The sequence below is a fragment of the Ascaphus truei genome, chromosome 8 (genome assembly GCF_040206685.1).
Source record: "Ascaphus truei isolate aAscTru1 chromosome 8, aAscTru1.hap1, whole genome shotgun sequence".
Lineage (NCBI taxonomy): Eukaryota > Metazoa > Chordata > Amphibia > Anura > Ascaphidae > Ascaphus > Ascaphus truei.
Window position 1 is genome coordinate 68,922,332 of NC_134490.1, and position 26,748 is coordinate 68,949,079.

At 41.2% G+C, this 26,748-nt stretch overlaps 1 protein-coding gene across 5 annotated transcripts; it reads right to left on the reverse strand.

Moving 5' to 3' along the window:
• Positions 1-26,748, reverse strand: LOC142501907 (SMC5-SMC6 complex localization factor protein 2-like). 5 transcript variants are annotated; one of them, XM_075612486.1, is made up of 21 exons: positions 24,753-24,981; positions 22,642-22,765; positions 21,330-21,373; positions 20,538-21,226; positions 19,481-19,538; positions 11,643-12,421; positions 10,175-10,248; positions 9,766-9,879; positions 9,004-9,171; positions 7,666-7,768; positions 6,601-6,676; positions 5,443-5,584; positions 5,076-5,178; positions 3,565-3,741; positions 3,381-3,478; positions 2,405-2,492; positions 2,124-2,240; positions 1,786-1,863; positions 989-1,075; positions 670-738; positions 1-306 (listed from the first exon to the last, which is right to left on the reverse strand). In XM_075612486.1, exons 4-21 carry the CDS (start codon positions 21,066-21,068, stop codon positions 193-195), a joined length of 2,976 nt encoding a protein of 991 aa, XP_075468601.1. In that variant the 5' UTR covers positions 21,069-21,226; positions 21,330-21,373; positions 22,642-22,765; positions 24,753-24,981; the 3' UTR covers positions 1-192. The 5 variants fall into 5 exon arrangements, with proteins under 5 accessions (XP_075468601.1, XP_075468598.1, XP_075468597.1 ...); XM_075612483.1 differs by lacking the exons at positions 22,642-22,765; positions 24,753-24,981 and adding an exon at positions 26,559-26,748; XM_075612482.1 differs by lacking the exon at positions 22,642-22,765 and having other exon boundaries at positions 24,753-24,982.

A 26,748-nucleotide genomic window follows, 5' to 3' on the forward strand; every position in this document is an offset into this window, starting at 1 on the left:
ACAAGGCAAGACAAAAATTTAATATAAAAAGTAAATGCAATACATTTACAGAATTAGCAATGCATTCCTCGACACTATATAAATATGAAACTTCTGTGCTGCTATTGGTTGGTCAAGTGTCAGCTAAAGGCCAATGGCCCAACATTCTCTTGGTCTAGTTTCCTGGTTTATGACATCACCACTTGGGTATAATTATATTTCCATGTCACATGGCTCATCGTTTGGAAGAGCACTGGTTATGCATTCGTCGTCAGCTGCGGGATTTTGATTTTCGCCGACTGGCTCCCAGTAATCGTAAAGCTTTCCCTAAAGAGACATTGGAAATTGTTATTTTAATACAATTCCCCAGAAGAAGAAAAAAAAGTGCTAATAAAAGAATGAAATATGAAATTAACATTATTTAACCAGCTATTTAGTAGTTTGTATTGATGCGCAAATATACTCTTAGCCTAACCTGTGAGAGTCAATGAAGGTAAATTTTTTATTTGAATACTTTGCAAGCGCCAAGAGACAGCATAATTCAAATGTGATTTTACAGACCATATTTCCCGAAGGAAAGTGGGAGGTATTTTGCCTACCAAGTAAATTAAACTTCATTTCCAATAACAAACACTAAACGAAATGCAGGTCTGTGTACACTACTCTATTAAAGATATTAATCTACTGTACCTGATTAGGTTGAGAGAAATGTAGTAATTCTTGCCATTTTGCATAAATCCTAGCAAGTAAATCTTTCACCTAAAAACAAAAAAACACAAGCATAGATGTTGTCATGGGCAGTAATACACACACACACACACACACACACACACACACACACACACACGTCATAGAAGAGTACTGTACTTTCAAAAATGTTTTTATATATTTTACCACAAAATATTCAAGAAATTGTGCCCACTATTATAAATGTGACACGCATTCAGAGTGCTATTTGTTCCTTTACTGCTGTATGTTACGTAAATCGCAGGCACGGGCGCTCTCCTACCTTCGTTCTATATAACAACCTCGCAGTTTCACGAATGTCGCACTTCACATGTTTTTCTAGTGCAACACAGAGCTGTTTTAAATATTTCTGTGATGGGGAAAAAGAACAAAACGCTATTAATGGATTAAAGTTACTGTATTTGGAAGAAAGATGATGAGAGTGTAGATAGATACACACACACACACACACACTTAAATCTTTCTAAATTACAGTCACCAATAATCACGCAATAGTTCTTTTAGGTCCACTAAGTCTGCCCCTTCCATCAGAGGTGCACCTAGCATAGCTCTTGCAGTACAATAAGGAGTAACATTACATAAATAATACTCACATTATCTAAATGCTAATACCACTAATGGGATGCCAGCATATTATGGCATCTTTAAAAGAGATATTAAGGTCGGCAATGATAATTACAGATAATCTAGCCCATTTTATTGGCCAAGGCAAGGGTTGTGTTGTATAGCCAGTAAAATGTTCTGTTCCAAAATGACATTATAAATCTCATTTCAAAAGAGACAAGTAGACTCAGCAGTCCTGTGACTCCTAACACATGATTAGAGAGTCACTTCCCCTGAGGAGTGCTCTTGGTTCCACAGAATTTAGGCCCTTCACTGCATGGGTTCCTGCAACAATTTATTTCTTTGCAGACCCATTCCGTGCAAAATGGTTTTAAAACTGCACAAAACAGAGCAAGTAGTAGTCTTACCAAGTTACTACAGTATTTGTGCACATAGAGTGTTGATAAAAATGTGCAACACAAAGACTAGTAAGAAGGTCATAGATGTAATGCTTACTCTTTGGACATATGGACTTGCATCAGAACAGCTAGCTTCATTCACCAAATTCAAAAGACTGTAGGTCAGATAGTATGCCTGGGTATAAGAAGTAAAAATATATTTCAATATCGCCTCCAGACACAGCTTCACGAATAGGGTTGTTTTGGGAGGGAGGAGGAGGATTCTGCAAGTGACTAACGGCTACTAAAAGGGACAAGAAATAGCACCAGATTGAACAAAGAAGAAAACAGTCCCAATTTTACTTTACAAATCTTGTCCTTTTTTGCAGATGGGAAACCATTTAAAAAAGAACCCCAGCCAGCGACATTTCACACATAACTCCTATGTGAGTTTACCTCTTGCTCCAGTTCTTGGTGGGTTGTGGAGTCCTTTTCAAAACTTAATCCCTTTTCCATTTTCTTTACCAAAGCAGATGGCTTCATCTGCGCCAAACACCGACACAGGAATGTCATCTAACAAAGAAATGTTTCAGGAAAGGTTTAGCCATTGGATTATTGGGATTCAGCATATACCTGCAGATGGGATCTCAAAGACCCTATAAAATATGGTCTGGGAACTTCATAAGAAAAAGCTATATTTTCATTTCTTCACTTTACTGTAATAGTCATAGTTCTACCTGCAAGTCGTAGTCGAGAGGTATAGATGTACACGTTTCATCCATGAGTTTTGAAATGATAACCAAGCTAAGGTGTCTTCTTAATTGTCTGAAAAAGAAAGTCACATTAAACACAAGGTTATTTATGACATATTAATAAATTCCACAAAAAGGAAAAAATACAAAATCAATCAACAATCTTTCAGCCATTGTGTGCAACTTGAAGATCATTTAATGGCCAGAGCAGATATTAGTGCAGTATTTTATATTCAGTTATGAGAGAAAAAAATCCAATGCATTCCCAAAAATGCTCTAGAGCATATTAAACTAGAATCTTTATCCACCTCCAGATCTAAAAGAGTTTTAGGCTGGGGCCATGGTGTCTTCATCGGCGCGGAGGCTGTGAGGTAAGCGGGTGCTTTCCCTGGCCATGGTGGACGAGCCGTGGGGGGACGTTCCTAGGGGCGTCACGGAGCTGGTTCGTCCTCATTGAGCGAACCGCTCACGTGACCGGCCTGTCGCGTTTGAACTGATTTCTTGCGCAACATGCGCCCCCTCCCGCCGCATGGACGCGAACACTGCCTTAAGGCAGTCTGATTGCTCAGCGTTCGCACGCCTCCGCACGGTCTGCGGTACCATGGCCCCAGCCTTAGGCTGGCTATATGCTACAGCAGTGGTTTTTCAACCTTTTCTTGGTTAAGGAACCCTAGTTGTGAAATTCTGCAGAAACCCCAACCCTCTCTAATAGCGCGTCTGAGATCAAATGTATTGTAAGGAACCCCAACCCTCTCTTGGTTTGAAGGGGGAGGTAGGGAGGAAGGAAGGAAGAAGTTTAAAATCGCAACCTAATAAAGTACTCTTTACTGTGCAAAACCTTATGCGGGAGGGGGTGATATAATTGAAATAAATGGCAAATGCCAGATACCTCTAAATCAGAGTTTTGTGAACCATAGCGAATCATAACGAAGGCTTTATAAAATATTGCATTTTAAATTACCTTCCACGAGAATGGGACGTAGGAACAAGCTGCACGAGCTTCAGTAGATCATGATGATGAGTGGCAAGTTCACCAATCGCCAAGCACAGCTCCGGCATCTTACCGGGGGATAAACAAAACCATGTTAGTAATGCGCTTCAGTTCAGATCCCACGGCTATTACAAAACTTATGGTTGTAGTTTACCTTCGTCTCCCAGTCTCGGATGTTTGTAAACAGGTTTGTCAAAAGAGAGTACAAGTCCACCGGAGGTATCTGCCTCAGCTGATTGTCCAAATGTATTTTGAATAGTAAAATTGAGAGCAGCACGATTTCCTGGTCACTGTAACTCTCTGTGCACAGAGTTGTACACATGCCTAAAAACTTTAGACCAAACACAGAAATAAAACAAAAAAGGCTCATAATTCAAAACAAGTGCTATTATCCTCATGACCTCATATCCTTGTGCCCCACCCCAAAACTTCCAACTAAAATTATTGCAAAAAGGGATGTGGAGAAAGCTTTAAACTTGGCAAGAAACACAGAGAGATGGGCTCATTAGCATGAATAATTAAAAAAGGTGTGGGATGAGCACGCGCGGTTGTAGTGGTTGTAAGTGAAACTTCTTTCTGTTGTGTCACTGAAAATGTAATTATACTCTCAAAAGTCTCTTTCAATCAAAAACATCAAAACCAAAATACAATTTCCGTGACAAAACACAAAAAAGTTTCACTTAGAACGTGCGTGCTCGGCAATGTGGTGAAGGTGTGCGTCACTGGAGGTGTGTGTGGTGAAGGGATGTCACTGAGGTCCCTGTATATAATGCAGTCCCACGGGAACTCCCCATTTATTTAAAGAAGCACTCCCCTCCCCCCTCGCACACTCACTTTACACAAGTGGGAGTCAGGGCACCTCAGCTTTCCACCCATGTAACAACAAATGGGGAGGAAGCAGTACAGTAGGGGGATCTACACCTTTTAATGTCGGCCGTGCTCCTGCGCGCGACGTCAGACGTGTCTGCGCACTCTGCGACGGCCGCATGCGCAGGGAGGAAGATGTCACTTCCATTACACACTTTCGTTACCATGAACGAGATTTTTGAAGGTGCCAGCAAAGAAGTTTCACATCAAAAGTAGTTTAGGTTTCAATACTCGAAATACAACATGATTTGTTGATCAATACACTAAAGAGCTGTTAAGTAAATGTTTTAGGGGTCAATACTGGACAATCTTGATGCCTTGTAAAACCTCACACGCCACCATAAAGGGACAACGGGCCATATTTACTAGGCTATTAGTAAGCTATTTACTAACTATATGGGACAGCCCATTCAGGTCAAGAAGACTTCTTACAGCCCATTCTAGTGAAGGGGCCATGAGGGGTATTAGGGCCAACACCTCTTATTTATTATGGCCTATTGTCCCCTAGAGTTCGGCTAGGAGTGCAAGAACGGGTTAAGAAATCTAAAAACGTGGAGATGCTGTCCCAACAGGCAGAACATAATGGAGAAATCCCTCAGTAATGGTATTTTCTCGTTAGTGATAATTTTATAAAGCCATTTAGAAGCTTTGCAAATTTAGGTCAGTTAAACCGAACTGTGAAAAGCAGTTTCATCGAAGCAAAAAAGGCAACATTTCACTGGAGAATAAAATAAATATTCATATCTATTTCAAAATCTAAATGTTACAGATAAATCAAGTTTTACACAAGCATCTCACCTTGATCACACTAGTAATGCGAGTTTCTGCTATCTTAGTAAACACTTGTCCTGAGTGGACATTTCGGGGTTCCTCCTGCCCAAAGCATACCTGCATTGGAGATCTAAAACAAATAAAATACTCATCAGGCCGACTGTGTATTTCAAAGCAGCAGTGCCATCTGCCAGGCTCTAAATAGTGCCGTTTCACAAGACTAATAAGAGCAGTTATTTGCCCTTAAATGCTGAAATAACCAAACGTCAACTGGTAAATGGCATATGTTGTAATACAGATTGACAGAATAATTAGCAGCAAAGAATGATATACTGTAGGTTACCAAATTCAGAAACGGATCATTTAACAGATACATTTAAATTAAGAGTCTTACACAATGTCATTGTGTCTGAATCCAGGCTGCAGATGCTGGAGAGGAAATAATGTTTGGAAATTCACCCCCATGTTCATAAACACGGTAGCTACATCCAGCAATGATGGAATCCATGGTGTGCCGTGAGTTTCACGAGTGGTAACTATTGAGACAAACAATGCAAGTCTTTAGAAGCATGAAGCAAGTCTCATCAGCATTCAAAAGGACTCAGTGGAGTGAATAACACAAGCATATCATTTAGGGTCATTTAGAAATCTTCCACATATTTTTTTACAAGAGGGGGAGGGCGGGAACATAACAGATTTACATTTTAATTAGTTTACATCTGTATTCATTGTTGCTTGGCAGTTGGCACACTAGTTATATTGACATTACGCACAAGGTCATAAGTTCAATTGAGTGCCTAGTATGATCTTGTGGGAGTCCATAATTGTGCCAACTCTGCTGCTTTTAACAAAGAAGAAGGCGGCTAAGGTCCTGCAATTAATACGACTACTTTAGCACTTTTACAGGAAACGTTTGATATAGTTGTACAGCAAAGAGGTTTAGTGATGTGCAGAAAAAGTTACGCGCCAAATATTAAAAATTCAAAACAAGAATCCCCTACCCAGAAACCTATACGATGAGTTTGGTTTAATGTTGGGAGATGATAGAGATCATTTTCTGTGTCTCCAGCCGTTACCATGGTAACATCAGAAGCTGGACTGAGCTCCATATTAACCTCCCAGACGCGTTAACATTTCAAACGCTTATATTTCCTTAACAGAGCATCAGCAAGGCAGTATAGGAAGGTTGGAGCACAACTGGGCACAGAAAAAGAAGAACAAACTGCGAGAGTGTGTGTCCCATAAAAATATTTAATGGATCAAACCATAAAAATACAGCGAAGAATACATTTATGGACTTGTCATTGTTTTGATCAGTGTCCTAGAGCACCATACAGCATTTTTTTACGCTTAACAGAGCATCAGATTTAAAAAAATAAAGAAAACCCGGTTTGCAATAGGGGGGAGGAGAGGGATAAAATCTATTACAGCAAGAAAAACAATGGCGGTCAGTACAGACTGCTGCTTTATGGCAACGTATGCAGCCTCTTACTATTAAAAAAAAAAGCTAAGAAAAATATAAGAAACATATTGCAACTGTGCCGATACTTACAGTTGTCAAGTGTAATGTCAATCAGGCTTTGCAAAATTTGAACTGAAACAATATAGCCGGGTTGAACGGTCATCATCTGTTGAAAGATGAAGCGATGTACAGTATAGGTTTGTTGAATTGCTCGCTAGTTATGTAGACAATACAATCGCGGCTTGGCTCCCCACCCAGGTTACTGCTGCACAGTGCTTTAACACAACAACACAGTTATCTTTACAGCACACAGGGAATTCCACCTTTAATGTTATTTGTTAGTGTTCAATTTATTATGTGGTTATACATTGATTTACTACAACATAGTGTGCAGAGCTGTTGTCTTGCACAGGCTCAATCCACATACCACCAACCTATGATTGTGTCGAGCCCTCCGTGTACACACTACAGTGAGATAGAGCTATAACCCTATATTGTCTTGTGGTCTATGAGTTTTACTATCGATCTGTTATTCCATCTGGGTCTGCCATAATCTTATATTTGAATTTACCAGTTTAAGTATCAATAGGTTGGCTCCACGTGAAGCAATCATAGGTTGGTTTGATCAGTATGCTGTGCTAGTGACTGCACTTCATACCTGTACCAGCATCGGACACTTTAGCAACACCGTCAGAGGCAATCATGAGGTACAATTGCCCTATTTAGGATAGGTGTCATTAGGTGTTAATATTGCACACTTACCTTTTCACCTGAAGGTCAATATTTACTAAGCAATACACCTTCAGCTCTACCCGACCACTCCCACCCCACACCCACTCTATTTTAATTACACATAATATATATTATGACTTTCATGCATGTAGACCTTATTTTAATTTGATACCTAATAAATGTTATGTTTTAATAGTCCCGTAGTGCATCTACTAATGAGCTTCTAGCTAGAGAGAAATGGTGACAAACACACCTTTCCCTCTAATTTTTGAGAGTGCTTTAACATACTGAAAAATAATGTTGTCCCCCTGTCGACACACGTATAAGGGCTCATTTGTACCTTCTTGGGGATAGAATGGCATCCAACCTTTATATTGGACTACTAGAAGGTGTCTAATAAGAAGACCGTATTTTGTTGCTTACCTGAAACAGCCATTCCAATACAGCCACAGGGCATTTTCTTAATCGATATACAAGACTTAGGAATCCCCCCGTTGCCAACATGAGCTGATGCGTTTTTTCACAGCTGCATAGAAGAAAATATAAGCTTCATTTCATCTACTTGTGGAGTCTCAGGCTGAGTCCATGCTGCCGCAGACCATGCGCGGTGCAATCACATTGCCATAAGGCCCATAGACCAGGCAAGCGACAGCAGGAGGAGGCGTGCGTTGCACGAGGAATCAGTTGAAACTGATTTCTCAGCGTGACGGGCAGATCACGTGAGCGGTTCACCCAATGAGGGCTAACCAGCTCCGTGATGTCACTGACACGTGCCCCGAAGGCGCATCTAGCATGTCCAAAAAATGCACCCGCTTCACGCGGGTGAGGTCCCAGATGCGCACACCTCCCCGCAGGCGACGGCTGTATGGACTTAGCGTTAAGCCTTATTAGTGCTCACAATCTCAATGAAAACATTAAAACAAAGGTAACTACAGTGTTACATACAAAAAGCCTAACTTTATTCATTATATTATAGTTTTGCTCCCCGTCAGCATATTAGAAGGCCCTTCAACATTGATATGATTGATTAAAATTGGGTTTATATGGAGAGTTGAACAGGGGAAAAACTAGGAGCACAGCAATCAAAGAGCTTTGATAAAGCGCACCATGCGAGAAACGCGTTAGAGGTTTCTCTTTTAAATAGTTCATGCACCAATAAATTTTTTGTTATTTTTTCATTTTGGCCTCCAGTTCTCTTTTTTCATTGCTGTGCTCCTAGTTTTTCCCCTGTTCATCTGTTCCTGTTACCCGTGGATGCACACAGCCTATACCGGAGACTTCAACTTACCTGGATTGGATTGTGAGTACACCGTCCATTGACTGTCTGCTGTGGATTTATCACTAAGGGCATCTGGTTTTGCGAGGGTCTGTCGGTTCCCTTAGGGGGACTAAGAGTCCATCGCTTCTAGTTAGTTCTCTAACTATGTGATCTAAGGATTACCTTATTATAGCGACAGAGTTCACATGCTCATGGTTTGTCTCCGGTATATCGAGGGTTAAAATTAGCCTATGCGTGATACACGCTGTCTCCCTGGTTAGTAGCGTCGGGCTTTGAGGTTTATTCCTCTGCTTTGTTTATATGGAGAGTGCCTGTATACAGCTTTGTTTAATAGAATGACAGCATTCTCATGCTGGATTCTGAGCTCCTCACTGCTATATGCCGCTGTTTTGATGTACGTTAACCATTACAGAATGGTACATGTTTTAGTCCAGAGGACCAAATCTGACCAATACGCAATCAACATGTAGCGCACATCTCACCTTAAGATAATCCTCTCTTCTTCAATTTCAGCAGTGAATCCAAAATTCTTCAAATCAAGTGTATGGTGGTTGAACAGAACTCCCGAGTGAGCCAAATCAAATATTTCTTGACCGGGGTTCAGATCTGGTATGGCATTCGCGACCACGGAAAATCTCTGTAAAAAGGCCCTACAAACAAAGTTAACAACATATCACCACAGAGTGACTGAAAACTTGACACAATATTTTGCTGCATCAAGTTCATTTTCTAGATCCCCTCTTCGTACAGATCAGGGGTAGCCAACTCCAGTCTTCAAGAGCTAACAGGTCAGGTTTTCAGGATATCCCTGCTTCAGCACAGGTGGCTCAGTCATTGGTCACCTGTGCTGAAGCAGGGATATCCATAAACCCAGACCTGTTGGTTGTCCTTGAGGACTGCAGTTGGTTACCCATGCTTTAGAGCAGTGTTTCCCAACTCAAGTCCTCAGGGAACCCCAACAGGTCAGGTCTTAAGGATATCATTGCTCCAGCACAGGTGGGTCAATCAGCAGCTCAGTCATTTTGACTGAGCCACCTGTGCTGAAGCAGGGATATCCTTAAGACCTGACCTGTTGGGGTTCCCTGAGAACTGGAGTTGGGAAACACTGATTTAGAGCCTATTAATTGCCCAGGTGCTAAACATACCAAATTCTGAAACAAATGATAGCAGTAAAACCCCATTCTGCAAATGCAAAGCGTTCTGCCTATTGAGGCTGCACCTATAAGCAGAAAGAAATGATTTACTTGTGCTCCTCTAAAAGCTCTCCCTCATCATCAGCGCTCTCCTCAGCCTCGGAGCAGATCATTCCCATTCCTCGTTGAATTTCCTCTTGCAGCTTCTTTTCCATCTCATCTAATCTGTGACACGGAGCAAAGACAAGGTCGTTAAAACAAGGCTATTCATTGAACAGAACATAAAGGCATATTATCTCCTTCGCACATCAAAAGTATCATTATTGTATTATTCCATGCAGGCACTGGGACAAGAGTTTTGCAAGGTGTGTTGAATAGGCTACATAGTCATATGACAAGACAGTTATGCAATCAGAAAAGTTCAGTCACTAAAAGGAGAAAGTCAGACATACATACAAGTTTATTTATTAGCCGTCGGTCCATATGTTAGAAAAGGGCCGATTATATCAGTGATGCTAACCTTTGGCAGTCCTTCTTTTCTTTTAAGAGTTGCTCCAAATTGTTAACATACGTGGCAGGATTTGGGACTTCAAACTTGTGAAGAAAAACAAGAAGAAGAAGAAAAACCGCTTATAACTGGTACAAAGGAATTTAAGGTAAGGCTGAAAGGGTTAAATGTCACATTGTGTAGTTTGATAAAATGTACAAGCCAATATGGTGCCACCATGTCCATCTTTAAGGAATGTATGTGTGCGTGTGTGCGTGTGGACCGTTAGTGTTTGCCAGCCATAGCAGCATATCAAGGTCTGCCTGTAACAAAACTGGGGCTGAACAGCTGCACAATAATTACCTAAGGAAATCTCATCGCTTTTAATAGGATTCCTTTTGTTAAAAGGTATAAATCCTGACCTGTTTTTGGCCCAGTTTTGCAGCCAGAAGACATTGATAGACACCACAATACAAATATAAAACAGCACTCCCAGTGATTCTTTCTTTTTATATACAAGAGATGGGAACCCTGTGGTCCCTGGAGCCTCCCAATTCCCGAGATACTTACTGGTGAAGGTACCAATGTTGCGGTTCCCTCCAGGGGAAACAAAATGGCTGATCAAGTCTCCCATAAGACTTTCTCCCAAGAGAAAAAGTCACAAAAGCGGACGTTGCGGCTTCCTATTGGCCCGTGCAATCGGAGATTTAAAACCCAGCACAAACTCAGGAAGCAAAGTTTACCAGTAAATATCTCTCCAGCCAGGGTGGTCTCTAGAGCTGAAAAGAAAGCGGTTCCCAGTGTGTGTGTGTGTGTAGAGAGGTAGCAGCGGCAAAGTGCAACTGCCCCTCCAGAGAGCTGCGATTGTGGGAGATTACATTATCGCAGTGACCGTTCGATCATGTAAATGGAAGAAAAAGGTCCACCAAAGGTTAATAAAAATGTATATTAGGGCCCACATATGCAAGGATACTATACAAATCGCTATATTACAGAACACTCTTAAGGAGCGCAAAGAATAAAAAGGTAGAGGTCTCCTGCTACCTCAATGTGTTACTGATAAAAATCCCACATCAGCAGAGATCTAAATCCCTTTTCCCGTCCCCACTATATATCCCTAGTTAATCTGCTGGAGGTTCCAATGATACGAGACTTACTCAATCTACTATGGAAGCAGTGTTTCCTTTAATCTGGAACATCAAAACTCCATTCATTTTAATGTGCCTTGAACCATTGCAAACCAAGTGGATGGCTACTCCATAGCATAGTGAATAAGGACCTGTGAGCACAAACTGATCCTCTTTATCAAGTAGACCTCTTATACTGGGGAGAGTCACTTCAAGACTTTACCATCAAATATCTATGTAACTTGGGAAGAATGCTACCCAAGGACTTATATGGATTTTAACGGAGGGTTAATGAAGCCCAATTCAGTCATTGGGCCAAAGCTACTTAAATTTATTATCACAAATATGATTTTCCCATTTGCCCCCACACTTACTGTACTTTTCTTTACAGGAGATTGTGATAAAGAAAGTTGAGAAGACCGCAACTTCCGGCAGGATTTCTCTGGTGTAGCAGCAGGTGACTTTGACGCCATATGCATAATTTCGTCCAGTGGCTTCAATATTTCCTCATCGTCACTGCTTAAAATTGCATCAATACTCTGATCGCTATCAAAACTATATCTTCGTTTACTTTGACCATTTACGTGTTGTTTTCTCCTGTGATCTGTGAAGGAGCTGGAGCTATCAGATGACAGTTCAGATTCAGAAGATGCAACTGTGGGGAGTGTGTCTGGAGACACATCAGGAGAAGAGTCCAGGCGGTTTAAAAGCGCAGAGTTTGTGCCCAAGACAGAATTCTGGTTTATACTACCGGCAGGAAGACAGGAGGCCGATTCCTCCAACAGTCCCTTGTGTGTCTGGTCACTTTCATCTAATGCACAATGTGAATCATTAATAAATGAAAAACAGTTTTCTTCATTCTCATATGCAGAGTTTGAAGTGCTATTTACAAACAAGGGCTTCTCCATTGGTGAACTTTTTCCTTTATCAAGCGGTAAGGCACAATGTGGAACTTTTAGCTGTTCACCAAGATCCTCTGACCTGCCATTATTTTGTTGTCCACCAGACTTGCAGGTACGGGGATTCAAATCTCTCCTCCTTTTTCTGAAGCTAAGACGGCATCTGCCATCTGTAGGTATCTGAGTATTCATACAAGTTGGTGAAAATAATTTGCGTTTCTGAACTGAACTGTGGTCTCTGCGGATATCAGACTCTGGAAAAAGAACAAAGGCGGCAAATAAAAACAATCAGAAAATAAACATTATTATTGCATGCAGCTTAGGATATTTATAGTAACACTAAACAGGTCAGGGCACTTTCAGTTACATCATGCAGCAGAGGTCCACACATCTAAAAGGGCATTGTTGCAAAACAATGTCAGTGTGACAAGTTCACTTAAAATATAATCAGCTTTAACTCACTTGCATTTGTTTTCCTTAACTTTTCTTGAACATAAAAACATTTTTCATATTACCCAGGACTATTAATTACGCCCCCCCTCCCCCAATGTGACATCTTATTTGTGTACTATCAACACCAGAGAACCAAAAACAAGCTAAGTGAAAAAGACAGGTGTTAGGACCAATATGTCAGGCCAGAATCTGCACTCATGTTAAGCTTCCATTTTGTATGGTCATAACTAGTTAAGATTCTGTAGTCAGCCTTTTGCTGAAATATAATTCCTAAATGCACTCAGTTTCTGCTAAATTACATTTCTTTTCTTCCTGCTAAGGATATTGCTAAGATACTTTTGTGTTGTCAATTTCCTGATGTTTTAGTTAGAATATAATAGAATGGTTCTCTGCAAGAAGCAAAATAGTGTAATATAGTTGCTAAAGACTCAAGGTCTCTTTTGATAACAGACTATGAATAAGCTATGTATTCAGACAATTGCTTGTATTGTAAAAGACACGTCCCAAAAGTCACGCCACTAATATGTCCTGCCCCTAAATCACGCCTCTAATCAAAGCTACGCCCAAGACACACCTAGGATACGCCTATGTTACGCCTCTAACCAATATCTTCTTTTTTCTGTATAAAAGTCATTACCCTATGAGTAATAAATTGAGACAAAGGATTTGAAACCTGGCTTGCGTTACGTTTCATTTCGTTCGTCTACCAGGCCTGAAAAAGTTCATCAAAAATCGAAGATAACAGTGGCAGGGCGTGAAAACTTCTCCGGGGAAGTCTGCTGCAAATGGTGCAGATTGTGTCCAGTCACGAGGCTTCAGTTTTCTCTGCAGAGAATAGGTTCCTTTTGGTTCTGAAGCCAGGGGAAGGAAATAACGGATTTTCCTTCAGTTTTTGGTGTCAGAATTATTTTTTTTTTCTTTTTAAAGTCAGAGTGTCTTTTAAAGTTAATGCTGGCCGTGTGCTCAGCACTTTGCAAAGAGTTCAAAATTATTTGTCTATTTTATAAGGAAATCTTTTGTTCAGGATTTTTTCTTATATTGTAAATGCCACAGTTGTTAAGGAGACCTACTGCAGGCTTTTTCTTTTAACACAAGAGTAAATAGTTTTATAGTCACTACACATACAAATCTATTTACCAGTTTAATTTTGCTACATATCAAGCAACCTGTTTTCATAACTATTTTTTGTATTTTTGTTCACATAATTGTATAGATAATATATGAACAAAAGAGGGGAGATACATACATAGGTTATTGAAGGTCTCTCTGAAATCCCTATAGAGGGATTTGATATGAACTTGATATGTTGTAAATAATACACAATGCACAGCAGGTTCAGAATTTATTATAGCAATGTTAACTCCAAGGGCTCTTGCAGTAATAAAAAGTTGCTGCCATACTAACAGGGCTGACAGGCCCCTGGTAAATAATAATAATACCTTTGCAGATGTCACAGCAAAGCAGGTAGCAAGCCGTCCCTATGTTGAGGGATATATCATATCTGCCAAATTTATAATTTTGTAACCATTTATTTGTTTTTGGGTATGTCCTAGAAATAGAGTTAAAGGACAGGGGATATATAATTGCATAAGTGAACAGGGTATATATATTATATACAAGGCATTTCACATTTTTAGCAGAATAGTTACAGTGGAGTGTTTGAGGTGAAAGCCAGGAGTGACTGTGGGTGTGGGACAATAGCCACGAGTTGGGATGCTTGACTTGTGGGGCGAGTTTTAAGGTTAGTTAGTATTAAATGACTAAAAGGTTACACCATTTGCATCAGAGAAAATGGCAGATGGCAGTTAGGTATGAATGAGAGTAAGTGTGTATTGGGAGAAGAGAGATTGATTTGTAGTTTGAGACAGTGTTTTTGTCCCCATTTTTGAAGATTGGGACAACTCTAGCAGTTTTCCAGGTCTTAGGGATATGGCCTGCTGACAGGATAGAGTTGATTATGGAAGCAATTGGTTTGGCACAGGCTGGGGTACCAAGTTTTAGGAACTTGGATTGTAGCAAAGTCAAGTCTACATTGGTTGCTTAGTTTAAAATTTGAGGAGCGTTAATAGGGAATATCTCTGTTTAATATGTGGATGCTAATAATAGTAGTAATCATATTAACACAAGAATTTATTTCTAGGTATAAATTCTCTCCCTATGAGACACTTATGGGATGAGTTATGACCATCAGTAGTTCAAAGTAACGAATTAAGGACCATGTTATTGGTAATAAAACAATTAATAAGTATTGCATGCAACTAATATATATTTTTCAGTCTTTCTAGGCACAGGTTAAAGCTGAAAGTGCACCTACGCGAGACGGGTTAATGGTCAAGCATTTTCTACGCAAGCACGCTCTTCATCCCAGATGAAAAGGCCATTTAAATACTACTCATCACCAGCATTGCAGTAAAAATTTCTTATCATCATGGATAAACATCACGCACGTCAAAATAGTTCCAGTCTAAGCACAAACAGCTAATAAAGACAAAGACATAGCACCTGCAAATAAGTGTTTTGATGGACACAATACTCTCTGACCACTAATCATCAAGGGAGAAAGGTTATAGGCAAAAATGTCCAGGCCTCAACACACGAACTTTGAACTTTTTATTTTTACAGGTTTTTATTATTTTTCAGTTACAATGTATGCTCCATTAAGTTTGTGTAAGTGGCGTCCCATAAGGATGACAAAATAGTATAAGGTATTATTTGTTTAACTTTGTTTATTTTGTTTGGATTTATAGGTTAATAGAATCTCCCTGAAGAATGATATCCCGGTGGGAGAATGTTTTATCAGTCAAACACACGGTTATGTTAATTGCTCACAGGTAGAGTTAGAAACAGAAGAGATGCACCCAATACACAAGTGCTAAAAAGTAGTCTATGGGAAGAATAAGTTTCAGGGAATTTATTCCCAAATGTAGGAGTTGGGTTACAGGTTTACAGGGATATCCTAAATCATACAGCCACAGACATTTACTCACTTAACCAAGAATAGGTTTAGTTTAAATTAATGGCTCCGCAGAATAAAATAGCTCTAGACTATATTTTAGCCTCAAAAGGAGGGGCATGTATGCGCCCTAGTTAAAGCGCAATGTTGTGTATTTATCCAGGATTTAGGGACCATGGGGACTTGGTGGTTGGATTGATTTGCTTTGAGCAAAGCTAGCGAATGTTTTTGTATGTGTGTGTTTGTCCTACTCATTGCTCTCTATGTATTAAGTACAGCAAAACTCTGATCCAGAAGTGCGTTGCAACCCCCACCGACGCTATGCCTCTCTGCGGTGATGATGTCGCCAGTCCCCCAGAAGAAGAGACCGAAGAAGAAATCAACTGGGCTGATATAATGGCCGGAAAAGAAAGGAATGAAGTTATGCACAACTTGGACATCTTGGTCCATCAGGACTATGAAACGGTTAACTGTTCTGTTCTTTAAATAGACTGTCTCTTAAGGATATGGGGGTACTGAGAAGACTGGATATGAGGAAGGTGGGAGGTCACAAAGGGACGTGAGTCAACCACAAGGAAAGGATCACAAGTCAGCCATTTTGACCATAGCAGCCATCTTGGTCCGTTTTGCCATTCTGAGAAAATGCAGTATGAAAGATGTGTGCAAGAAGAATGTTTGTGCAGTCGCTCTTAGCAGAAATTAGCCCCCACCAATTCTCACAAATAGCTGACCCTTAGATTATGTGACATATTGAGATGTAAGCCATTTCCTAATCTATAGAAATATTTAATGATATATATATCTCTCCTGGTTGTGTGGCATGTGGGCCACTAAGATTGTACCCTGCAATCACACTGCCCTTTGTTATCTGGGTTTCATTCTTCCCACTTTCTATGTATCTGACACGTTACCCTAAGGGAAGCTGAGAAATCGAAAAGATCTGACCAGGACCATTAGTTCAACCCGCATTGCAGCTGGGGTTTTTATACCTAGTATCTCTATTCTAAATTAAGTGAGCTGATGGTAAATATTGATGATGCTCTTAATCAGACAAGTGATGCTATTATCCGTCTGACTAATGAACAAGAGCAGATACGAACAGTATTATTACAGAATAGAATGGCACTTGATTATCTGCTAGCCTCACAAGGAGGTGTTTGTAAACTTGTAGGACAGAAGTGCTGTGCCTATATTGAAGATGAGTCTGGCGCTATTCATAAAGATATGGATAAGCTACAGGGAATTCAGGCTAGGATGCGTAAAGAATCCTCAGGCCTTAGCTTAAATTGGATTTCAGGACTCACTAGTTGGATCGGAGAATTGGGTATGAAAATTCTCTATGGTTTTATTGTAGTGATTAGTATAATCGCAGCAATTTTTGTTATTTTTCACTGTGCTAAGTGTGCAATGCTTTCATTTGTCTCAAGGAAACCTTCAATTTCATCTCATGCCATGTATGCAACTAATAATTCATATGTGGCCATGAACAGAGTCTATGATACTATTGGTCTCCATAAGGCCATAGTCATAGAGAAGTGTACCTAGTAAGGGTATTTGTTCTTTTAGAGAACAAAAAGGAGGGGATTGTTAGGACCAATATGTCAAGCCAGAATCTGCACTCATGTTAAGCTTCCATTTTGTATGGTCATAACTAGTTAAGATTCTGTAGTCAGCCTTTTGCTGAAATATAATTCCTAAATGCACTCAGTTTCTGCTAAATTACATTTCTTTTCTTCCTGCTAAGGATATTGCTAAGATACTTTTGTGTTGTCAATTTCCTGATGTTTTAGTTAGAATATAATAGAATGGTTCTCTGCAAGAAGCAAAATAGTGTAATCTAGTTGCTAAAGACTCAAGGTCTCTATTGATAACAGACAATGAATCTTATTATATATTAGTGAAAGCACTGTATGCCTGTCTGCATCTTCCTATGTCCCTACTGACAATCTGATTGCACCTTTGGCCTGTCACTCCGCCTCAGGCCATGCTCGCCCCCGCACACCTCTCATTGGTCTGCGGTCCGCCCCCGCACAACTCTCATTGGTCTGCAGCCAACACCACTGCCACACTGTCCCACCCCTCACTGACCTACACCACTGACACACTCTCCCACCACTCACTCACTGAGCTTTGGGAACGCTTGCCAGCACCTAACCCTCACTGCTCTGAGAGATTTGCACCTAACCCTCACTGCTCTGAGAGATTTGCACCTAACCCTGAGATTTCCACCTAACCCTGACTGCTCTGAGAGATTTCCACCTAACCCTGAGATTTCCACCTAACCCTCACTGCTCTGAGAGATTTCCACCTAACCCTGAGATTTCCACCTAACCCTCACTGCTCTCAACCCAGAAAACCCAGACCGCCTGCTACCACGACAGAACTGCACAATCAGGTACCAGTCTTATTGCTTTCAGCACTGCAACATTCCACACCCTCACACAACACCACACACACCGCACGCTCACACCGCCTTTTACGGCCCACACTGCCAACACACCTCCCCTTCACCTCACCGCACTGTCTCATCCTCACCTCTCCAACGGACACCGCACCACCCCCCCCCCCCCCGGGACCGCAGCTCCTCCGGAGATCACACCACACAGAACCAACATTAACCCCCCCCCCCCCCCCCCCCCGAGGCAGCAGCGCTGTGTGATCCTCACATCACCAACGGACACCGCACGTGGCCGCAGCTCCTCCGGAGATCACACCACACAGAACCAACATTAACCCCCCCCCAATCCCCCCCCGAGGCTACTGCGCTCTGTGATCCAAACATCAACCCCCCCCCCCCCCCGAGGCTACTGCGCTCTGTGATCCCAACATTAACCCCCCCCCCCCGAGGCAACAGCGCTGTGTGATCCCAACATTAACCCACCCCCCCCCCCCGAGACAACAGCGCTGTGTGATCCCAACATTAAATTTTACAATACAACATTTACACATACTTATTCACACTTCACATCCCGGGCAACGCCGGGTCTCTCAGCTAGTAAGCTATGTATTCAGACAATTGCTTGTATTGTAAAAGACACGTCCCAAAAGTCACGCCACTAATATGTCCTGCCCCTAAATCACGCCTCTAATCAAAGCTACGCCCAAGACACACCTAGGATACGCCTATGTTACGCCTCTAACTAATATCTTCTTTTTTCTGTATAAAAGTCATTACCCTATGAGTAATAAATTGAGACAAAGGATTTGAAACCTGGCTTGCGTTACGTTTCATTTCGTTCGTCTACCAGACCTGAAAAAGTTCATCAAAAATCGAAGATAACAGTGGCAGGGCGTGAAAACTTCTCCGGGGAAGTCTGCTGCAAACGGTGCAGATTGTGTCCAGTCACGAGGCTTCAGTTTTCTCTGCAGAGAATAGGTTCCTTTTGGTTCTGAAGCCAGGGGAAGGAAATAACGGATTTTCCTTCAACAGGTCTTGCCAACAAAAAATAAAAGCAAAAGAAGTGAAATCCTGCAAAGTTTCAGCTTCTCTTTATGAAGGAAAAATGACAACCCGTTTTTAAAACACTTTTTAACCAAATATTTTTTTCTTTGTCTAAATGCATTCATCAGCAAGATGAAAATAGTCCAGTCACAAGGAAGGGAGGTCTGTATTTTACATGGACACAAGAGCTTTGTACCTGCACAGAAAATAAAAAACACTTATTTCCAGTTATGATTCAGGTTTCTCCTAATATCTTATTGCAGAACAAAGGATCATAGATAGACTTGGCTTTCATAAAATTACATTTCTCTTTCCATTCTAGAACCTGCAATCTAGACCAGCAGGTGTGACCCATTACATATGGATGATCTGAACAAGAGACACTGCATTTAATAACCCAAGAGACCATTTTTTAAATTATTATTAATGGAAGCATTACATGAAAATACTGCAGCCAGTGTTTACCTGAATCGGGCTCCAAAAGTGAAGAACTTGATCTATTACTTAAAATTGTTCTGTTCACCTATAGAAATATATATTAATAATTTTGACTATGTTATATGTAGGAGTATATACATACATGCATACACACATGGAACAAGAGGGGAAAAAAACCTACTTTGTGAAAAACATGGATAATATGCAACAAGTCTGGATACGAACTGTTTTGAAAAATGTATTGCATCAAAATCTAAAATGCAATTGATTTTTTTGTTTTAACTAGTGAGGTGAAAACAATAACAAACCACCAAGTGTCAATTTCTACACTGTAAACCATCCCATTAACTCCACATAATTTTCAGACTGACAAATTACTAACTCGTTGGTTTTCAATTAATGTTGCGGTTGTGCGCCATTATACTAGTGTGTAAAGGACGATATATATTTATTAACAGCTATACCCAGCCTAATATAAGTCAATCTTAAAGGTTATTAATGACATATTATGCTTGTTTTCACCCTTCCCAGTAATGCCTTGCTGTCTCTTGTCCCCTATTCCCCACTCTCTCCATCAAGTCCTGCTCCTCGTTGCACTCCCTGTCTTACTGTGTCTGCTCCTCTCTATGCTCCCTCCTCTCCTACTCATCCCATCCATCTCTCCTTGCTGTCTGTCTCCTCTCCCTTCCTTGCTGTCTCACCTGCCATCCTTGCAGTCTCTCACTGACTCCTCTCCTTCATGCCCTGCTCCTCTTTGCACTCTCCCCTCCCCTTTCTTTGCACTCTACACTCCCTCCTCTCCTATGTAGCAAGCCAGCCACTGAGTGTTGTACCTGGTAGGCTATATATCTGGCACATGACATCATAATGAGTTGCAGGCACACACACACACACACACACTTAAAAGTGTAAATATTAATCCCACAGAGAAGAAAATTGTCAACTCTGTTAAAGCAAAAAAATTAATACATAAAAACAAAACAGACTGAATGACAAATGCCACAAAAAAAAAAAAAATACATCACGAATGTAAAAATATTCCACAGCCACTTGTAAACTACTCTAACGGTCAAACATGTCATACCTGGTTTTTAACCTCATCTGACCCTGAGCCTGTCCTTCCAGGACTAAATGTCTGCTGATTACGTCGCATCTTCTCTTTCTTCGGCACATTTTCTTTCCGATTTATTTCAAGCGCTGCCTGAAACTTGGAAGCTAGTGGGGTAATCAATATTCGAGGTGAGCGTTTGATTAGCTGGTGCATGGGCGTTCTGCTCACATAACCAATACACTGGTCATTCATTTTAGATGCTCCTGTATCTGGCACCAAAGAGTAAGAGCTGGAATTTGAATGGCTCTTTCCTGAAAGTACAGGTTCTGTAGTATGTCCCTCGCTACAAACAGACTTGGTTACATTACCATTTAGTCCACATTTCAGCTTCCTAGTCCCTTCTTTGCCCACTACATCAAAGGATAACGAATTGGAAGGTAAAAATAGTTTTTGGATCACTACCTTTGGCGAAATAAGGCTCATGTGACATTTTGCACAGCTTTTCTCATGGGTGCTTACAAGGTCATTGCGTTCTTCCCTTGCTCTTCGAAGAAACGCCTCCATGATTGGACTTCTGCTTGGTGACCGCACAGGTATCTTCCTCCTTCGTGGTTTAGCTGGACAGGCTTTCTTAATACCGCGAGATTCAACTCCTGAAGACAGAAGTTTAGCAGACTCATTTCCGATATTTCCTGTTGGAGAGGCGTCAAAGGCACCTCTGTCTAGAGGAGAAAAAGCCACACAGATCCAAAATGTAAGACAAAGTGCCTGTTTTTCACCATCTGCAAACGTCAAATTTCATTTAGGCTTCAAGTATTAACATACCTGGTTTTTGAGTTGGTTTAAAGAAATCTGTAATTGACCGGTCTCTGAAAGAAATACAAATAGTTTGGGGACGTGATGGATGGGAGTGACATTTTCCATGGCAATTTCCTGTTCTATAAAGAAATGGTTATTTCCATACCTTAGATGTAACAATATCTAGTCAAAAGTTTACATGTTAAAAATGGCGCCCTTTCAGGAAATGTCTGCAGCTCGCATTCTCCGCTGCAAAGCTAAAGCAACAGGAGTTCCCAGGATGTTCTAGTCTAATAACTTTGGGTGCAAGACTACAACAAACATGGTCTCAATTTGTTACTTATTAGATAAAGAAGAAGAAGCAGGCACATGGTCTTACTCAAAAGGAGGTTTAATATGCCATAAAGTCCAACGTTTCGGCAGTCAAATACTGGCTTTCTCAAGGTGAAGGCTTCACCTTGAGAAAGGCAGTATTTGACTGTCGAAACGTTGGACTTTATGGCATATTAAACCTCCTTTTGAGTAAGACCGTGTGCCTGCTTCTTCTTTGTACTGGAACATTTGGGACTACAGGAGCTCCCCAGGACCAGCGCACCGGCCGCTATGTACCCCACCTCTATTACCATTGATATTGAGTGCGTGTCTCAACCTCTGTCTACAGTATGTTACTTATTAGATAAACAGTATTCAATTGTTCCACACAAATACCCTTATTCTGCAAAGTGAGAATAGCGGCGGATCCAGCGGGATCACACGGAAAGCACCATGTACTTTTTTTTTTTAAAGTAGAAAGCTTTCCACTTTATATTAAATAGAGGGAAGGGGGGCTTCTGTTTGCATTCAATCCACTATTATAGTAACTTGGTTCTTACTACTACTTCAAAAAAAATTAGGTGCGGTACTACAGAACAATCTCAGAACCTAGGTTCCTTTCCCACGATTGCAAGATTCAACTTTGCATACATTTGATAAGTCATTTTTCAGAAACACTTGTCAGATGTTCTCAGGTGTTGCAGTCAACAGCTATGCTAGCAAGGTGACCCAAAATAAACACATAGCAAACACAGCCAATACCCCCAGGAGCTTTTGTACAAAACACACCAAGTCTTATTAAAAAATTTTTGCATGAGACTCAACTCTATTTAATAGAAGTGCAAAGTACCGAACATATATGGGAAGTTAACTGATTGACATGAACGTAATTGGATATTAAATCTGAAAAATATCAGCAAATCTGAAAAAAAGGCAGCATCCCACAATAAGTATAATTGCCACATTTCCCAGCCCACAAAGCTTTTGTAGTTCTTTATTAAAGTGTCCATTTCCGCTCCTTTCTTACCCACGCTTATACCAAACAGGAGGAATCCGTGGACTTGGTATCTTGAAAACATAGGTTGCAGTGCAAGGTTGTATGTCTTTATTTATATAGCGCCATTAGTGTACATAGCGCTTCACAGTAGTAACTGTGGATACAGAAACATTCCACAATCAGCAAGTTGTGACGTACCCACAAATCTCCAAAGAAGGGAGTTGTCCACTGTCCGGCTTTGAAGGCTGCGGACATAGTGCGCACGCACGTGCGCAACAGAGTTCAGGTAGGCGCGCGCCTGAGCATTCGGTGTCCTCCGTTAACGAGTGCGACGGAGTGGCGTGGCCGTAACGTCACCAGGCTGGATCGTCCTCATTGGTTCAGACGGCTCACGTGACTTATCACGCGCAGTGTGGCCGGACTGCTGCACTTAATTTGTTCAACCGCGCACGCGGTCACGTGCACTATGGCCGCAGCCTAAGGCCCACTTTAGGAAAACACCCACCATCTAGATCAGGAGTCGCCAACTCCAGTCCTCAATAGCCAAAGTCAGGTTTTAAGGCTATCCCTGCTTCAGCGCAGGTGACTGAGCCACAAGCTGTAGCAGGGATATCCTTAAAAAAAAAGACCTGTTTCGTGGCCCCTGCGGACTGCAGTTGGCCACTCCTAATCTAAATGGTGTAAATTAGCGCAACTATCCACAATGTTCAAATATGGTAAACCGGTGTTGAAAAGGCTTGCACTCTTGCAAGTTAAAGTAATGTTATTATTGCACAGAAGACTTTTCTTGCTTTTCAAACAAAACCACAAGAGAATAGGTCAAACATCCATCAATGTATATTCCCCATGGGTCAGAATGGCGGCAAATATTTAATAACGTGCATTTATCTAGGTTTTCCATGAGAATCTTAAAGCAGCAATGGCATTTTACTATCTTTTTTAAATTAACTTTTAACATATTTGAAACCAAGTAGTCCCCCAAATGATGAACCTCACGAGATAGTTACTCTGGTTCAGCACCATGTGTAGATTTTGACGATTTTCTTGGATTGAGATACGATGATTAGTTAAAGTAGCAAGCCGTGCTGATCGCCATTTTTAAAATAGTTTTTAGTTGCTTTAAAAGATCTCCTTGCCCTTTGCAACACCGGTTTTATTTATTTTTATTTTTAATCGGAGGCTTCGTTCAGGATAAGCGTTAGAAATAGTCATTGTTGATGTATTCACAAAACATGTCGTTACAATATATGTTTCACTCCAATAAAGAGCGAGGCTTTATTTAGAATGGGCGTTATTCTACATGATATGCAATCGAGCTCACGACAACCTAAATAATATTCATCCATAATCCACTCAACGCCGTTACTCCCTTGCAAACACTAAAATAGGAGAGTGATTAGGAGATTAGGGTAATGTATTTAATAAAAAGCGCTGAACGTATGCAGAGGAAGAGCCAAAGGGATTTGATCCAGGCTCCTGTGTCATTGTGCTGTGTCACCGAGGCACTTAGCGTGATAAAAGTCAGTGTCCTCTAGGGCCACCAACAGGTCAGGTTTTCAGTATATCCCTCAGTCGTTGACCGAGTCACCTGTACTGACGCAGCGATATCCTGAAAACCTGACCCGTTGGTGGCCCTACAGGACTGGGAGTTGGCCCTCCGGTTTCAGGATTTAACTCTCTTCTTCAAATAAAGTGACGTTAACCCTACGCCAATTACGACGGTTACCTTGGCATATTTTAACCTTTGTGAATAAGGCGTCAAAAAGAGACGTCCTATCCGTTTTTTGGTAACGCCACGTACCCTCATTCAAGGGCGCTTAATGCATTTAGACCTACAGCTACATATTACCATCCATCCCCTTGGCACCCTGCTATTTATAGGCTTGTGTTCCTGTTATAAACCGGATGACATAATCACGGAGTCTTCCTTCTTTTTAAACAATTTGCTCCCAGAAAAACACAAATCCCTGGTCTGTTCCATAAGAGCAGCGGAACTACAAATCCCAGAATGCTTACGGGCAGGGATAGGACACACGCGGTGCTCAGGGCGGGTGGCAGCACCCCCCTCACACCCCATATAGGAATAATAAAGAGACGAGCAGTCTGCCTGGGTCACCCCCCCTCACCTGTCACCCCCTCACCTGTCACCGGGGTTCCGGGCTGAGAGGGAGGAGTCGGGAGAGGGGCTGGGCAACAGCGGTCCCCTCTGAGGTCGTCGAGTCATGCCTGGGGTCAGAAGGGCATGTTTCCGACGCCCGGTTTCCCGCCCAAAACCTGGGTTTGTTTTTCCTCCCCTCAGCGCTTCCTGTCCGAGCGCAGGAAATACAGCGCGCGCCGGGGCCCAGGCGGCATAACGGAGCGCCGAGCGCGTGGAGCGCCGAGTCACGGATCGACCCAAGACCTGGGGAGGAGTTCCGCGGTTGCCATGGAGACGGATAAACGGCATACACATGATGCAGCTCAACGCCTATCCTACCCCCCCCAAAAAATAAGCCACTCTTCCAAATGACAATGATCTCTCTCGCCAAGTTACCAGCACAGGATACATTTTATCCACAAAGTATTTATTAATTGTCCCATCAGACACTACATTATACACACAGGTAAAGAAAACATCTGCAGCACTCGCTATATAAATAATAATTTTTTTTAAAAAGTACATTTATTCCATCCAAAATGAGTAAAACAGTCGAAGTTTCGGTCCTTTGTTAAACCTCTTTTGCGTCACAGGCAGCGAACAGGTTAATACAATGTAAAAACCCCATAGGAAAATGTCACATTGCAGCCCCAGCACATCCCACCCGAGGATGATTATTTATATAGCGCCATTAATGTACATAGCGCTTCACAGTAGTAATACATATTATACGCGGACATGCCTGCGGTTACAGAACACAGTGATGGTGCTGAGCCAGTGTCAAGCGCCTGTTATAATGAGTAACTAAAAACCTCTACAGTAACCAGGATCAGTTGTATCGCATCATACACCCACACACACATACCAGGCACACGTGTCTTATTTGGGATAGATTATTGTGTATGTAACACGCTGCATAAATCCATACAGAACAACTACATATACCAGAGGTTCTGTACTAACTTAAATCATTTAGTTATTTACCAATTACAAAGTTATTTCCTTACCTTAGACATGAAAAGCAGATGTGTTACTATTTTAGGGAAAACACCTACTGTCCAAACTCAAGTGGTATAAATAATCTCTTTTAAGCACCTTCAATATACCAATTAACACCCTATTTATTGAAAGGTGCAGTGCACCTGCATGGCATAGTGCGTATAAATGACTTTAATTAAATCATAACAGATGACTTCAAATCGATAGAGACAGAATTAGTAACATTAAATGTATCATTATTTTCCCAGCAGTAAATAAACATATTACAGCTGGAGAATAACAGAATAGCAGGGATGCCTTGCCTGTTTTATAAGTAGACATGCAGTCTCGCCGGCTGTTTTTCACAGGATAACAATGAAACATACATTTGCTGGCCTGGATGCAGGTGTGTGATACGCCCCAAAATGCCATTACACCTGAGCTGGGTTTGTGATCGTTTAATTGGGCTTTAGTCTAATTACTGGGGCTATTTATGTAGTCTTTGCTCTGAAAAGATTCAGATGTAGTTTAGTAACTAAAGAAGATACAAGAAAGCTATAAGCTGGTAGAGGTGCGGGTTGTATCATATATAAATAACATTCTTCATGTGTCTACCAAGGAATAGCTCATGGAAAGGTAAGGAAAGCTCATTACAGCTGCCTTTAAATGTGTAAAAACTTTAGTCACTTTTTTTGTTTTTTTTTGTTTTAGAGAGACATAACAAATATATAGTCTTGGAATACATGTGATGCTTTAGTCACTTTTTAATAATATGAAATTAAAATGTAAGATGTGCTTTTGTTTTTTCAAATGTGTTTATATAGAGAAATACCTTAGATTGTATCCATGAGGACCCTGTCTGGACAACTGACGTGATCGTGCTCGTGTCAACATCATGGGGTATTCCTCTTCAGCAGGGGGGGGAAACTAACCACTTTGTTTGATAAAATGATCATGCGATCCGTGTAACGGCTGCAGCTTCAGATAAAGCTTCATCCGTTACTCAAACCGCCGTTAGAATG